The 18,000-nt window shown below is 39.4% G+C and overlaps 1 protein-coding gene and 1 long non-coding RNA gene across 4 annotated transcripts in view; one reads left to right on the forward strand and one right to left on the reverse strand.

The window, feature by feature from the left end:
• Tafa1 (TAFA chemokine like family member 1) overlaps positions 1-18,000 on the forward strand; it is a 504,481-nt gene that overhangs the window by 387,140 nt on the left and 99,341 nt on the right. For 2 of the 3 annotated variants that reach the window (XM_039109030.2, XM_039109031.2), the window contains exon 3: positions 1,116-1,256. In XM_039109030.2, the coding sequence (XP_038964958.1) occupies positions 1,116-1,256 (141 nt within the window). The remainder of the gene's footprint in view (positions 1-1,115; positions 1,257-18,000) is intronic. The other variant, XM_039109032.2, reaches the window with a different exon arrangement.
• LOC120102500 (uncharacterized) overlaps positions 1-18,000 on the reverse strand; it is a 55,463-nt gene that overhangs the window by 32,705 nt on the left and 4,758 nt on the right. The window contains exon 3 of the long non-coding RNA XR_005504174.2: positions 2,359-2,508. This is a non-coding gene — a long non-coding RNA (uncharacterized LOC120102500). The remainder of the gene's footprint in view (positions 1-2,358; positions 2,509-18,000) is intronic.

Raw genomic sequence — 18,000 nt, forward strand, 5'->3', positions numbered from 1 at the left:
TTCCCAAAGAGAAAATTGCCTCAAGAATCCCCTTTCCCCTGTCATCTTTCTATTTTGCACTCCCCTATTTGACCCTACATGTCTTCTACGTATCTAGATAGTATACACTCCCCTGAGGGTTTATAACACAGCAATGAACGCCAAAAGTCAAGAACTCTAAAGTTGGGAGCCCATTTTGGTAAAATGAAAACCCATTGTCTCTGACTTAAAAAGCTGAAGGTGGGAAAGTTAATTCCTGATATATTCATAACGTGGAAAATCTCATTGCTTCCAGGGTAAGCCCAAGCTAGCGATGGCAATGATAGCTATAATTTGGGAATCTGATGGAAAAAGATGACTAGTTTATAAGCAGCTTAACAACAACAAAATCCAAAGCAAAAGGAGTAACTTGGTATTCACCAACCTTTACTGATCTGGCCGCTCACCTATGCTGGAGCTGTACAGGGTGGACTACATTAGGATGCCCATATACATTGAGACAGGCCTAGCTGAGCCCTAACAATGTAAATGTAGTCCTGTGTCTAGCCATGCCATGGAAAGCACATTACCATTTCCTCCAGAAAATCTCCCTTTCCTTTGTGCATGCAACCCAGGTTTGGCATTGATTCCAGCCTAGATTTTCATTCAGCTCAGCCCCCTTGACATGGGCAGGAAATGGGAAGGAGAATGGTACCCTGGCCGCTTTCCTAGCATTGTGGGTTCTGCATCCCTGGCGCTCCTCTGCTCATCAGTACTGGCTGCTCAGAGAATCTTCAATGCACATAGGACAGGCAAGAGTGCTCAGCACAGTGCATTTAAATCAGGTGGTCTCTTTACTTGGCATTTTAGCTGCAGACATTTGCTGCTCCACTGATTTCTATTACATCTAGCCCAAAATAGTCACATCCTGAGATTCCCATTAATTCGAGGGTGTTCTTCACTGTTTTCAGTACAGCAGTGAGATGCCTGGGTTCTGTGAGGCTGTGTGGATCATGAAAGAACTCTTTAGCAATTGTGTTCTACAGAATCCCTCTATAATCCCATCCTTTTCTCCAAAGTCGTCTGTGTATTTTCTATGTCTAAGTAATCCTTCGGTTAGGTCTAATAGACGGCCCTCTCTTTTATTGTCTTGCCAGAAGGAGGGACCTGTGAAGTGATAGCGGCCCACAGGTGTTGCAACAAGAACCGCATTGAGGAGCGGTCACAAACAGTGAAGTGTTCCTGTCTACCTGGGAAAGTGGCTGGGACAACAAGAAACCGACCTTCCTGTGTTGATGGTGAGCAATGGAGTTTTAGCACTCTCAAATGGATGTTCATTCAGGAGGTCACTGTGTACAATGTGTTTTCTGTGGAAACTACCTGTGCTTCTGGATCATGCCTGAGGCATATCTTAAGTGCTGTGCAGTCAAATGTCATAACTCAGCATAGGCATGAACTTTGGTTCCTCTGGTAAAAGGTTTGAGTGTCTACTCCAAAAGCTATGTTGACAGCAGACTGCCATTGTTGCTGGTGCAGAAGCATCTGGGAGGTGCCTGAACCATGAGGAACAAGAAATGTATGCTTTTAGCTGATTTAGAAAGTGATTTTGCTTGAGCCTATATAGGATCGTGATGGTGTTAGTGATACAGAAGTTGACAATACCTAATATTTATTTAGAAAGATATTTAGTGAGCACTGCCAGGTATTGCTCTAGTGGCTATGGATATGTGTGTGAATGATCACCATTGCTTTGAGTTCTCCTATATGCCAAAATCTGATATATATTATTTATATGATTTTATCTAATGCTACCAAAAATTCTACTAGTGTTATATGAGTTGTCTATTTCTATTATAAGTAACACCCAAATTTAGCAGCTGAAAATACCAAACATTAGTTGAAAATTGTACTTCATTTAGTAGAATGCTTGCCTACCATGTGCAAAGCCTTGGGTTCAGTCTCCAGCATGGCATAAACCTGGCACGGTTGTGAATGTTTGTAATCCCAATGCTTAAGATGTAGAGACAAGAGATCAAAGCTATCCTTGGCTACGTAGGAAGTTCAAGACCAGCATGGGCTAAACAAAACCTTGTCTCAAATAAATAGATTGAATTAAAGTTTAAATATGCTGGCAGATCAAAAATTAAACTTAGCTGGGAGATTCTGTCTCCAAAGCCCATGTAGCTGCAATTGAGATCTAAAATGTTGACTGGGGCTGGGGAACAGCTTTACAATGGCTTGCTTGCACTGCTGTTGGCAAATGCTTTTGTTTTTTTACCATGTGGACCTCTCCATTGTAAGCTTGGTATCTTTACAACGTGATATTAGGTTTTCCCAGACTATCTTTAAGAAAAGCACACACAAGCTCCAATGTCCTTTATTTTAAAACTCAGAACTTACCCTTCACCATTTTGTTGCTGTCCTATTGTTTACACCAGTCTACCCTCTTCAGTGTAAAGGTAAGTTGCCAGAACATGAAGACAAACAGGCATGAGTCATCAGAGGCCACATCGGAGGCTGCACAACAAAGGAGACTCCATTTTCTTCCCACTGCAAAAATAAAGAAACAGAGTAAGAACAGTAGGATAATCCCCTGATACATGCTTTGAAAATCACTTCTTGTCTGACTTTTAAGGCCAGTATAACAGACTTTAAGACTAAATCATGCTGCTAACTTTAAGATAATCTTATATACTGTGGCCCTGCAGTGAACCTGTGGTTCTCTGCCTTTACCATAATTTAAAGGTTTAGGTGTGATTTAATCTCCTAATTTTTCACCAAAAGATTTAGGACTCAAGGAACTGACCCATTTGTACAGGGTCATAGAGCAGGGCGGGGAACATCTCTCTCTTGGCCTTAGGTCCACTCTTCTCCAGATATGCAGAGCGAGGACCCTCTCTGCTTTGCGTTTTCCTTTATGGATTAGGTGGTTAAAGAGAGAAGGTATGGTAAAGAAAACATAAGATATTTTAGGAAGTGGCAGAATTCTCCATTAACCAACCACAGGGAATTTTTTAGGCAGCTGCTGACCATCATCTTTCTGTGACTTCTCATCTTTGCCTATTTCATCTGTTTTGTAGAGCCTGATGACCTCTTTAAGTGTTCACATGCACACTCTCATAGGAATTAAAAATGGGGACAAGACACCATTCCGATCTCACTAGCATGAGAATAAAGGCTCAATAGAGAATACTCAATGAATATTCTGTAAATAGGATTTCTGAGACAACAGAATATATTGGTCCAGCTTGAGACAAGAGGTCAACTTTTGCCTGGTCAACTACAGCCACAGGGATAAGTTTACATGACCAGCACAGCTGTCCTTCCAATCCCAAGAAAGTCAAGTTTGTCTCAAATTATGTGATTAAGCCAAGTTGGAGAAAGAAGTGCGATCAGTTTTGCACTGGAACAGTTTCTTCCAGGAGTCATCTGGGAATATCTGTAGAAACTTATATACCAGTTACTTATCAAAGTTGGAGGAGCATTACTGCTGTTTGTTTCTAGTGGATAGAGACCAAGGAATACTACTAAACACCTATAGTACACTGGACGCCCCCATCCCCTGCAAATACGTAAGAACAGCAATATCAGTGATATTGAGGTCGACTCAATAGGATTGTGACTCACAGTGAATACCATGAAGCACAGCTAATGAGGGAAAGGCAGGAAGCTATCCCACTGAAGCCATGTTGGCCTGTTTTAGGAGGAAGCTCTTGATCCAAGAAAGTAGGAGGCATTCTACAACATAAAGCTATCACAGTCTCTTAAGTTCTTGGCCAAAGAAAGCATGGAGGTTGTTTAGTATAAATCTCCATCCCAACTCTAGCTAATTTTTGTCACTTATGACCTAGGATGAAATTACTATCAGATTTTGGATGAAAAACATGACATACAGTGTATTGGCTGAGCTGACAGAAGCAGAAATGGCATTTGGCTCTGCCTTTGTGTTAAATAATAAACCATATGAAAGCAATATTTTATTCTCAGGGCAATTTTATTTCATTTTGGAAACTATTTACCATCAGTGTGGTTGTTCCAAACAAAAGGACAACCACCTCTATCTTCCAAGCAAAAGCCAAAAAAAGAGTTGTTTAGTCCGATGATGAACATGCAGATATAAATAACATTCCATTCTCAGATCTATGGGCTTGCATGGACAAGTCTACGTGTTGTTATCATTAAATTTGTTTGGAGACTCTAACACCTTATATGAAAAATAAATATGAAGCAACCATTTTGATGTAGTTACTGGAATATTGGGGTAAGATATTATACCTGGGCAGAACTTCTGCTGTGCTTGGTACCAATAGAATGGCCTTTGACAAAGTTAGTTCTTCCGCAGTGTGTTGTCCCCTCCAAAGTGAAGGTGAGGGTGAGAATGATGTCTGCCTATTGTGAAGTGAGGAATAATAAAACTATCCTAGTAATGTGATTTCTACATTGGCTTCCCTCAGACGCTCTCTAAATTATAGGTTTTATTTCTTATCTTACTAGCAGGTATGGATAATTGTTAGAGATACTAACTTAACAAAATTTCATAAAGCTCTTTAACTGTTTTTACTGTTCATGCAGCGTGATGGCATCTTGGCCCCCATGTGTTCTGAGAATCTCTTCTAGCCAATCAACCTGGATATCACCAATTTTCCTTTAGGAGTTCAAATTCATTCTAGGGATTTTTAAAGCCATAGATATGTAATATCCATACTGTAATATCACACTGGTGATAGCATCTCCCAGAAATGGTGATGCTTTGTATGATTGTTTCATAGTCTAAGGCCAGCGCTAAAGGGTAAAAGCACAAAGGGGATATTCACTACATTTAAATGCTATAGTATTAATTCACTTAATATGTGATAAATATTTCCCACACATGTACATTTTCTTTCAAATGTTATTTTTAAACACTAAGATTCTCAGTGGTAAATACACCATCATTTATTTGACTGCCCTCTGCTTTGACATACTTAGCATGTTTTCTGCATGCCCCTGACTCACTTTCCTAGGAGTAATTACACATAAGTGTCCCCCAGGGCAGCAGTTGACGAAGCATGCACGTATGTCCCACAGTTGTCCAAGCATGCAGTCTTACACAGTACATTTTCCATGGGAAATCTCTGAATGCTGTTACTTCCTCTCCTCTGAAGTAAAGGTCAGCTGTCACCTGTCTTGTCAAAAGCAGAGTAGCTGTGACTTGAAATGAAGCATATGGTTTTATTAGTTTAGATTCAAAATCTGATATCAGATTATTTGAAATGAGAAATTTGAAAGTGAAACCTTAGCAATGTATTCAAAGCCTATTATGTATCTGAGGGGAAATTCCAAATGATGACTGTTTAGTTTGAAAATATTTGATCACCAAATAACTGAAACCTCCAAAATACACATTCATCAAATTATGTCACAGCTATCTGTCAATATGTATAAAATCATCGTCCCCTTTTCCCTGTGCTTCAGAGGTAACAATGTCTATGAAGGAGTTCTATGAAGGAATGTGTTGTTACATATTATCTACCATTTAAGCCTATAATTCAAATAATTATATTATCTTACTTGGGATTCTGGTCAGAACAAACTAAAACTGTAATTTTTCCTTTTAGGTATTTCTAAGTACTTCTTGCAGCTTAAAATAAACCAAGTACACATTCACAGACATGAAGAGGATAAACATATAGTAAGCATAGCCATTTAAGGGAAGAATTTGTCCAAGCAAGGATTACTATAGAACACTGAATACTGACCTTGTAGGGGACTTCTAAATTTGTAGTCTTCTAAATTAATGCTCTACCATGGCCTAAAATAGCATCGGTCTAATTTTTTTGGTAAACAATGCAATATGGTAACAATAATAAGGAGAATGCCAATTCATTTTTAAGGTTTAACACATGTACCTCTTCCATGTACTATGATCCTATGTACTTATTTAATAAGGCCAGCCTTGTAAGGTATACCCTGTTAGTTCTATTCTTTTCATAAGGTAAAAAGGCATAGAGTGAAGACCACACTTACCTGTAGGTATGAAAACAACAACTAATAACAATTAAAGAAAGTTTAACAGACATGATAATATTCGTTCACAATCACAGCACTCAGGAGGCTGAGGTAAGAAGATCAAGATTTTGAGGTTGACCTGGGCTGCATAGTAAATTCCTGTCTCAAACTATTTTACTTGACAGATTTATATTTGTACTTGTACAGTCCCATACAGTTGTACTATATGATATTCAGAACCAGAACTCTTACAAATGTTTTATGGAAATTGATTCTGAGTGAAAGATATGATAGAATTTTCTTGACACACTTGACATATATCATCTTAATCCCAAAACACAATATGGTAGGGGAAAAGCCTGAGAATAGAGATACATTTTAAATTTAGAAAAGTTTTCCATAAAATAAACTTAAACTTACACACACACACACACACACACACACACACACACACACTTGACATTAAATAGCCCCATGGTAGCCTGCTAAACCATGATATTGAATTAAAAGTTCTGTAGGCAAGTAGCTTGTTAAAGTTGCAGTATAAGGCAGTGATTTATATGACAAACTTTTGTTTTGTTATAAGCATTCATACAGACCCATGTCCTCCATCATATATTCACAAGACCATGATTTTACAGATACTATAGTTTGGTGTTTCTTTTCCTGTGCCTGTGGCTCAGAGTTCTTTCTTGGACCAGCTAAACTAACAGTGCATAGCTGATCCCAGTACTAATCTTTCCAATATCTCACTAACATGTCAGGCTCAGTGCCATTTGCAAAGCATCTAGAGACCTTTCAAAAGATAACATGAAAAATTGCTTGCTTTTATTTGCAACATTAAATATTTTAGTGATGAAAAAATGACCCGTTTGGGATTCTTCACTTTTGCTTGTCATCCACTCAATGAAGCACCATGTGAGGGAGCTGATGCAATGGGTTAGAGATGCCCTCTCCACCATCTCTTTCTGACTGCTGTCTTGCTTTTAGAAGGGCAACTCCAGCTTGCTTAGTAGACAGAACCACCAAACTCAGATGATTCCTTCAGAAAGGAGAGCTGTCGTTTCCGAAAGGAGACCCCACTGCTCCATTAGAAGAGAGTCTGGGATGGCATCACGGGTAAAACGGGTCACTTGCAGATGTGACTTCTAAATCACATACAAGTTCTCTTTGAAACAGCATTGGCTCCCTAACTTCAGAACAAAACCTGCATGGGAGCAGCAGCCATAAGAGAAGTGGGAGGAGACAATCACAGGCCTGGAGGACATTTTACATCTCTCAATGTAAGGCCAGTCTCTGTATCTGCTCCTTTTCATAGTAGGAAGAGCAGGATGCTGATTGGCAGAAGTCCTCTGAGCTCTCAGAGTGGATGCCACTGTTCTACTCCCATGCTCTTCCTCTTCTCCTCTCTGAGTTTGTACAAAGAGTTACGGTTGGACAAAATAACCATCCGCCCACCAGTCCTTTGGCCAACAAAGTACCATAAGTTTGGAATTGTATTCAGTTCAAACACCCCATCTTCCCTCAGCCTCCATTCTTCCTTATAGCCACTTAAGTCTCTGGCACACTGACATTACTAATGCCTAATCCTTAAAGACTGTAGAATGAGTGGGGTGTGACTCACACAGTCACTTTTTTATTATTCCCCTGTTAATAAGCAAATTTCATTATTTACTTTTTAATGTAAAGTAATAGTCGACATGATACATACAGAAATATGTATATGAAGACTCTAAGGAACAAACATACATCAAAGCCTCACACTGGACCCCAAATAATATATACGTATTTGCCAATGAGAACTATTCAAAAGATACTTATGTATGTAGGTGCAGCAAAGGAAGAGTGAAAATATAAGTATTTCTCTTTCCCCATTCCCTGTTACAATGTAGCTGCCAGAAGTAACCATTATTACATTCCTGTACACCTTTACAGTAAATAACTAGGCACACACAGCCTTATGATGCACATACACAAAGCTTTATAAATCAAATGTTATCATATTCAACAGAATGATGATCCATGCCTATAATGTTATAGCACAGCAGAGGGATAGACCTCAAATAAGTCACTGAAAGAGAAATAGAAATGACTGCCAAGCATAAAAAAATTACTGGACATTACTCATTTAGAGAAATGTAAATTAAACACTGAGATGCAGTGTCATCCATCAAGAAGGCAGGGATGAGGAGTTTGGTAATATCCAGTCTTAAGGAGGGAGGAGAGAAAAATTACATTTAAATCATACTCAATGACAAACGGCTTACAAACTCAATTAGTTAGCCACTCTTCTCTGTGTGGCTCACCAAAAGGGAGGATGATAAATAGGAAAATTTGTAATGAGGCTGGATGTTTGGAGAACATAATAGAAATGGAATGTGTTAGAGTTTGTTGTGCTTATTTTTACTTAGCAACAGTTCTTGGGCATTTAAATTCTTGCATTCTCACACATGTTGGATCCATGGGTATAGACAGCAGCCAAGAAACCAGAGAACTTGGTGTCATTTCTGTGGGAAAGCTAAGTATGAAATTTCACATGATGCATACATTACAGGTTCAAAATTAGCAGTCACAAAACAATCTCATGAAGTATAAGGCTTGCATGTATGCATTTGTGCATGCACATGATGTGTTCATATATGTGTATGCATGGGTGTGTGAGACAGAGGTAGTATATCCCCAATCCCTGTCAGTCTCCTACCTGCTATAAATTTGATGACACACAATTTCATTTTCATAAATGAGGGTATTTTCCCCAGAGCAGCCTCCAAGTCATTGGTTATCATTTATCTCTCAAGAACTCAGGTGTTTTCATAGACCTGTCATTCTTGGATACCGGTTCATTTTTAATCGGTTCTTTTCCTTTCCCAAAGAGAGGGAGGGGATGCTGCCCTCAAACCAAGGAGCCAGCTCCTCATTCCTGTAGCTGGGCTCCAGCCTTGAAAAGGCAGGGCTTCAGGGTCTTGTGTTATTAATGCTCTCCATATGAATAACAAGCAAGCCTTGTGAATTATTTCACACTTCTGGGAAAATCTATGCTCCTGTCCTCTGCAGCACTGCTGGACACTCTGGGGAATAGTAGTATATTTCTATGTGAGACCTTCTGATGATGTCAACGAAGGGCACAGCAATACAGCTGGGCTCCCTCTGACACCCACATATAAATTCACACAAATGAATATTGCTTTAAAAATTAATACTTTCCTTCATCTTCTAAGATTTCTTAAATCTCTGGAAAGATTACCCCTAACCCAAACATTGCATAAATTGCCCACTGTGATGCTTAATGATGATTGCCAATTTGACATCAAAGAGACGAGCTTCTAAGCTTACCTCTGAGAGAGAGTTTCTAGATTAGGCTAGAGAGTACAGGAAAACCCACCTGTAATATGGGCGATGTTATTCCACAGGCTATGAGCCAAGACCACATATTAAGAAGGCAAACCAGCATCCATTGCTGGCTGCTTCTGAACTACAGATGGAAGGTTACTGGCTGCCTCCCTGTCCTGCCCCCTAGACTTTCCCAACAACCTCCTGACCTACGTAAGTGAAGCTGTAACCTTAAGTGCTTCTTCTAAGATGCCTTTGCCACAGTAACAAGGAGTTTCAATACATGCTAACCAGACCACAGAGACCCAAAATTTTCTATGTTCAAAAGCTATTTAGATATAAGATTGGAGAATACAGTTTTCACTGTCTCCTCCCACCCCATTCAGGCTTCTGTGAGCTAAGCCAGATAGGCAAGATAGCCTCACTGAACCCCCAGCTACCTGCCTGCAATGGCAGACTAATTATCCTTACCTCTAGGACCAGCTCTGTAAATTTCTTCCACAAGAACTCATATTTATCAGTTCCATAACCTGTGCCTTCTTCCTTGCCATTTATTGAGGACCGCTTATCAACAGCAGATAGCATGCCACACATTACTCCTCCAGCAGGAGTCATAACCACCAGCACCTCAAAACCTCCTAACCTTTTCTAACCCACATATATTATCTTTAGAAAAATGAGATGAGAGATGTAGGCTCCAAGATGTACAAAGGATTCAGAGAGAAAATCTCATGCACCACCTTCTCGTGACCTTGTAGATGGGCTTGAGGACTCCTCCTGCCAACCACACACACACACACACACACACACACACACACACACACACACACACACACACACACACAGAGCCAGAAACTGAAATAGAACAAAAAGCATGAGTAAACCACCCTCATTAACCCTGATGCTCTCTGTTGGGCTTGTCAGAGAGTGATGGTTAATCTTAGTCATCTATGTGATGAGGTCTGGAATCACCTACAAGATGGACCTTTGGGCATGCTAGTGGCAGATTGTCATGATTAGGCTAACCGATAGGAGAAGACCTGTCCACTATGGATGGTGTCATTCTCTAAGCTGGGATCCTGGATTGTATAGGAAAGAAAAAGAGTTGAACTCGGGTATTTGTATTCATTATTTGCTGCTTCTTGACTGTGAACAAGTCACTCGTGTGCCCAGCTTCCTCAAACTCCTCCTGCTATGACATCCACACTTGAAAATGGACCAAAATTACCTCATTACATTACTTTTAAAAAATGTTTTAAGTTTTTTTTTGAGATTTTAATATAGTTACGTCAGTTCACCCTTCCCTTTCCTCCCTCCAAACTTGTCCACATGCCCTTACCCTTCTTCTCTTTGAAATTCATGACATTTTTCTTCATTTTTATTGTTGTGTATATGTGTGTGTTCCGAAATATATAAATACAAACTTTTCAATCTATACAATGGTGCTTGTATGTATATGTCTTCAGGGATGATCATATGATATTGGATAGACAATTGCTTTTCCCTAGGGAAGACAGTTTGGGCTCTCTGCTTTAGGTAGCCATGTTGGTGAGACTTCACTGTCGTTGATATAGCTTCTAATACTCATAAGAGACACAATCTCTCTATAAACTTCCTGTTTCTATGGCTCTTACGATCTTTGGGCCCCCTCTTCTGAAATGACCCCTGAGCCTTAGATGCAGGAGTTTTGTTGTAGATGTGTTAGTTAAGACTCCACAACTCTGCACTTTGATGGGTTATTACTTCATGTGATGGTCTCTGTTCAAAAGAGAAGTTTCCTTAATAAGGGAGAAGAACTACTTTTATCTATGGGTCTAAGAATAAATGTCTAGAAGACAGTTAAGAATTGTGGTGGTTTAGTAAAGTGGTGGTCACAGGTTCTCCTCTAAGATATATGACTTCCTTACACATGGATAGTTGGTAAGGCTTCCAGTTATTATATCAAGCATAATTTTATGTGTTGATTGGAGCCTCAGTCCAGTGAGAGAGCTGTTGGTTACCACCAAGATATGCATGTCACTATTATACCCTTAGGGAGATCGTGTGATGATGGTTTCTGATTCCTAGGTATCTCGATAGGTTGGAATCTTGGCTGTTTCCTTCCTTTGAAAGTTTGAATAGCACCGACTAACATAATGAAGGCTGGTCCTCAGGCTGTTGTTTTCAGATCAGATCCTCTGGGCTTTGTGTCTGACCTGCACGATATATTCAACACTTAGAATCCATGTCTGGGGACAAGCAAGGGCCCATAATTAGTCTCTTGGACAATCCTCACAAGCAATTAAAAAGAGGACTTCTCTCTAGGGTTGGGTATTGTTTTTTCTTTTTTGATATTTTCCTTATCACATTCTCTAAAATTCCAATGACCCATCAGTTCACATGACTGAGTCCTCACTTTGTGTGAGACCCTGTGTTTTATATGTACAATTTCCTATAATCCTCTCAAAGCTGTGAAATGGTAAGCACTACTGATGGAAGAAGAACCTGGTAGCTTCTTCTGAGACATGGTAGAGATTCATGTGGAGGCCCTTGCGGAGAAATGCTGGAAGCATGGGAGAGGAAGTGGGTCAGGTATACTATTATACAAAAGTTGGTTCTTTGAGAAAATCAACAAGATAGATAAACCCTTAGCCAGACTAACGAGAGGACACAGAGAGTGTGTCCAAATTAACAAAATCAGAAATGAAAAGGGAGACATAACTACAGATTCAGAGGAAATTCAAAAATCATCAGCTCTTACTATAAAAGCCTATATTAAACAAAACTTGAAAATCTGCAGGATATGGACAATTTCCTAGACAGATACCAGGTACTGAAGTTAAATCAGGAACAGATAAACCAGTTAAACAACCCCATAACTCCTAAGGAAATAGAAGCAGTCATTAAAGGTCTCCCAACCAAAAAGAGCCCAGGTCCAGATGGGTTTAGTGCAGAATTCTATCAGACCTTCATAGAAGACCTCATACCAATATTATCCAAACTATTCCCCAAAATTGAAACAGATGGATCACTACCGAATTCCTTCTATGAAGCCACAATTACTCTTATACCTAAACCACACAAAGACCCAACAAAGAAAGAGAATTTTAGACCAATTTCCCTTATGAATATAGACGCAAAAATACTCAATAAAATTCTGGCAAACCGAATCCAAGAGCACATCAAAACAATCATCCACCATGATCAAGTAGGCTGCATCCCAGGCATGCAGGGATGGTTTAATATACGGAAAACCATCAACGTGATCCATTATATAAACAAACTGAAAGAACAGAACCACATGATCATTTCATTAGACTCTGAGAAAGCATTTGACAAAATTCAACACCCCTTCATGATAAAAGTCCTGGAAAGAATAGGAATTTAAGGCCCATACCTAAACATAGTAAAAGCCATATACAGCAAACCAGTTGCTAACATTAAACTAAATGGAGAGAAACTTGAAGCAATCCCACTAAAATCAGGGACTAGACAAGGCTGCCCACTCTCTCCCTACTTATTCAATATAGTTCTTGAAGTTCAAGCCAGAGCAATCAGACAAAAAAGGAGGTCAAGGGGACACAGATCAGAAAAGAAGTCAAAATATCACTATTTGCAGATGATATGATAGTATACTTAAGTGATCCCAAAAGTTCCACCAGAGAACTACTAAAGCTGATAAACAACTTCAGCAAAGTGGCTGGGTATAAAATTAACTCAAATAAATCAGTAGCTTTCCTCTACACAAAAGAGAAACAAGCCGAGAAAGAAATTAGGGAAACGACACCCTTCATAATAGATCCAAATAATATAAAGTACCTCGGTGTGACTTTAACCAAGCAAGTAAAAGATCTGTACAATAAGAACTTCAAGACTCTGAAGAAAGAAATTGAAGAAGACCTCAGAAGATGGAAAAATCTCCCATGCTCATGGATTGGCAGGATTAATAAAGTAAAAATGGCCATTCTACCAAAAGTGATCTACAGATTCAATGCAATCTCCATCAAAATACCAATCCAATTCTTCAAAGAGTTAGACAGAACAATTTGCAAATTCATCTGGAATAACAAAAAACCCAGGAGAGCTAAAACTATTCTCAACAATAAAAGGACTTCAGGGGGAATCACTATCCCTGAACTCAAGCAGGATTACAGAGCAATAGTGATAAAAACTGCATGGTATTGGTACAGAAACAGACAGATAGACCAATGGAACAGAATTGAAGACCCAGAAATGAACCCACACACCTATGGTCACTTGATTTTTGACAAAGGAGCCAAAACCATCCAATGGAAAAAAGATAGCATTTTCAGCAAATGGTGCTGGTTCAACTGGAGGTTAACATGTAGAAGAATGCAGATCGATCCATGCTTATCACCCTGTACAAAGCTTAAGTCCAAGTGGATAAAGGACCTCCACATCAAACCAGATACAATCAAACTAATAGAAGAAAAACTAGGGAAGCATCTGGAACACATGGGCACTGGAAAAAATTTCCTGAACAAAACACCAATGGCTTATGCTCTAAGATCAAGAATCGACAAATGGGATCTCATAAAACTGCAAAGCTTCTCTAAGGCAAAGGACACTGTGGTTAGGACAAAACGGCAACCAACAGATTGGGAAAAGATCTTTACCAATCCTACAACAGATAGAGGCCTTATATCCAAAATATACAAAGACCTCAAGAAGTTAGACCGCAGGGAGACAAATAACCCTATTAAAAAATGGGGTTCAGAGCTAAACAAAGAATTCACAGCTGAGGAATGCCGAATGGCTGAGAAACACCTAAAGAAATGTTCAACATCTTTAGTCATAAGGGAAATGCAAATCAAAACAACCCTGAGATTTCACCTCACACCAGTGAGAATGGCTAAGATCAAAAACTCAGGTAATAGCAAATGCTGGTGAGGATGTGGAGAAAGAGGAACACTCTTCCATTGTTGGTAGGATTGCAGACTGGTACAACCATTCTGGAAATCAGTCTGGAGGTTCCTCAGAAAATTGGACATTGAACTGCCTGAGGATCCAGCTATACCTCTCTTGGGCATATACCCAAAAGATGCCCCAACATATAAAAAAGACACGTGATCCACTATGTTCATAGCAGCCTTATTTATAATAGCCAGAAGCTAGAAAGAACGCAGATGCCCTTCAACAGAGGAATGGATCCAGAAAATGTGGTACATCTACACAATGGAATATTACTCAGCTATCAAAAACAATGACTTTATGAAATTCGTAGGCAAATGGTTGGAACTGGAAAATATCATCCTGAGTGAGGTAACCCAATCACAGAAAAACACACATGGTATGCACTCATTGATAAGTAGCTATTAGCCCAAATGCTTGAATTACCCTAGATGCCTAGAACAAATGAAACTCAAGACGGATGATCAAAATGTGAATGCTTCACTCCTTCTTTAAAATGGGAACAAGAATACCCTTGGCAGGGAAGAGAGAGGCAAAGATTAAAACAGACACTGAAGGAACACCCATTCAGAGCCTGCCCCACATGTGGCCCATACATATACAGCCATCCAATTAGACAAGATGGATGAAGCGAAGAAGTGCAGGCCGACAGGAGAAGGATGTATATCGCTCCTGAGAGACACAGCCAGAATACAGCAAATACAGAGGCGAATGCCAGCAGCAAACCACTGAACTGAGAACGGGACCCCCGTTGAAGGAATCAGAGAAAGAACTCGAAGAGCTTGAAGGAGCTCGAGACCCCTTATGAACAACAATGCCAAGCAACCAGAGCTTCCAGGGACTAAACCTAAAGACTATACATGGACTGACCCTGGACTCTGGACTCTGACCTCATATGTAGCAATAATATTCTAGTAAGATCACCAGTGGAAGGGGAAGTCCTTGATCCTGCTAAGACTGAACCCCCAGTGAACGTGATTGTTGGGGGGAGGGTGGCAATGGGGGTAGGATGGGGAAGGGAACACCCATAAAGAAGGGGAGGGGGAGGGATTAGAGGGATGATTGCCCGGAAACCGGGAAAGGGAATAACACTCGAAATGTAAATAAGAAATTCTCAAGTTAATAAAAAAATAAAAATAAAAATATGAAAAATAAAAACATAAAAGAAAAACAAAAACAAAAAACAAACAAACAAAAAGAATGTTAAGAGTACCTGCCCACAGCCCATGTTCAGCTCCTAGGAGAACACCACTTTTCAATCATACCAGGCTCATTCTTAAGCCTTTTTTCCAATACATATATCTCACTTTCCATTTTTCAAATTCATTGATTTTTCTCCATATCTTAATTTTGAAACTTCACAAAACACCTTGGTTTTAATTAATCCCTCCATGTAAAATGTGTCTTTGGCAACCCCTTCTTACTCCTGTCTGACTCCTCCTTTCCAGCTAGCTTGTACCAACTACAGAAGTATTCCCTAGGAGGACAGTTAGAACATTCTCCACAACTTAATATGTGACTTGCACTTTGCTTTGCTAGAGATTTTCTTTATTAGAGAGATTTGCCCATCCATCCATTCATCCATCCATCCAATAATTATTAGAGAGAATTGACTGTATGCTAGGAATTTTTCCAAATTCTTAACACATAGTGATGAAAGAAGAATTCCATGTTTCCATGTTGCACATAATCTAAGAGGAAAGACAGACAAACCTACGTGTGTTAAAGTGAATGGATAGAAATTATACATCCTGAAAGGAAAGCAGTGAATCCAAAAGAAGGTGGATGGCAGGGAAACTAGAGGAGACTGAGATGCTAGGAGATTTCTGTGGTAAGTGTTCTAAGGTGTGGCATACAGATGCAGAGAGCATGGTGAGAATTACAGACAGAGAAAGCAGCATGGGCAAAATCCATTGGTTTTGATCAAAACCTTGAGAGAAAGCTATTATGGCTAAAAGCCAATGATCTGTGAGATTGTATGCAAGAACAGGTGGAAAGACAGATGGGGCCACACATTAAAGGTTGACATAACGAAGCTGGGCATCTCCACTTCCTGATATGATTTTTAAATCAGAGATGTGTTAATCAAGACAACAAAGGAGAAATCTGCAGAGAGAAATTGGTTAGTGAACCCACCAGGAGTTTTTGTGATTAAGGAGATAGCATAAAAGATTCTTTGCTGAGACAGAAACTCCTATGCAGTGTTTGACAACGGACTTCAAAACTTCAGCAATATTGTTTCATACCGCGCCAAAGCCAAGCACAAGCACATGATATTATCTTTTTTGACATCAATAGCTTTGACACATGCCATTGTCTCCATAACTGCTATTGGCTGCTTGTCTTACATGCTCTTCACTTTTGACCCATCACCCTGACACAAATAACCCTCACAGTCATTCCCAAATCAAACAGAACAAACGAACATTTGGATGGAATTTCTACTCACTGCTTTACAAGTCCACTTTCCTGTTTTAGGTAATATTTTAACTAGCAATAAGGTTCTTTTCAAAGATAAGTATCAGCGCAAGGAGCCGTGCAACATGGCAACAAACTCCAGGACCATGCCAGTTCATCTTCCCACTTCTTGTTTCCCTAATTAGGACATCTCTTTATTTGTTTCTGTGTTTGTTTGCTTTTTATTGCTATTTATTAATTGTGCAAACCAGTGGGTTTCATTATGACATTTTGGATGTATATAATATTCTTTGGTTGTCATCAGTCCCTTACATATTCTCCATCCCTTCCACTATCCCCATCCCTTTACTTCTAAGACCTGAGTCTATTTGGTGTTGCTTCTGTATACATATATGTATATACATATGTATATATATATATGTGTGTGTGTGTATAAATATACATATATATATACATACATACACATAAACACACAGAATATATATAATTAGGACTGACCACTTAATATTTGGGGCTCTCTTTCCCTCTCTCTCTCTCCATCACTCTCTTTGTCACTTTCCTCTCTCTGCACCTCTCTCTCTCTACCTCTCTCTCTCTCTCTACCTCTTGTGTGTGTGTGTGTGTGTGTGTGTGTGTGTAGTCATTAATTGCCTATATCGTTTCCTTTTATGATTTCCCCATCCCTCCTAGTATGTGAACTGGCACTGGCACTGTAGAGGTCCAGTTTAGAAAACCATGTTGTCGAGATTTCATGAATGCAGCTTCCTTGTTCTCTATAGACACCATGGCCTCTCAGCAGACAAGCTTGTCCTCTGGCTCTTAAATCTTTCCATTCTTTCTTTGTCAATGTCCCCTAAGCTTTAGTGGTAAGAATTGTGTCCTACATGTATCAACTGGGACTGGACATCCACAGTTATTTGTTGTCTCCATTTTGACAAGTTGTAGCTTTCTGTAACAGTCATTTCTATGTGCATTGACAACACCATATTCTGTGTATCTACACTCCTCCCCCAAACGTCCATAAAACATTTTTCAGCAGATGCTATGACACAGCTCTTAAAATCTCAAGTGGTGGGTGAAATTCAGAAAAGTGTGCAGATGAACAAGAAATGGTGGAAAAGCCATAGCTTTCCCGTGCCATTTAAAAATCATCAAACACCATGTGCTTGAGAAATGACATAAGAAAACACTTTGTATTCTACAGAAATTCTCACTGTCCTTACCATTGCTTATGGGAAAATTGTAATAATAATTACAGGACATGATAGGTATTGAGAAAAGAATATGTAAGTCACTCACTGACAAAATTTACTAACACTATAACATTTACTATTTCAGTGATGTATAAGATGCATACTCTGTGTATATGATACATTGTATGTGCATTTATGTGTA

The sequence above is a fragment of the Rattus norvegicus genome, chromosome 4 (assembly GCF_036323735.1).
Source record: "Rattus norvegicus strain BN/NHsdMcwi chromosome 4, GRCr8, whole genome shotgun sequence".
NCBI classification, from domain to species: Eukaryota; Metazoa; Chordata; class Mammalia; order Rodentia; family Muridae; genus Rattus; species Rattus norvegicus.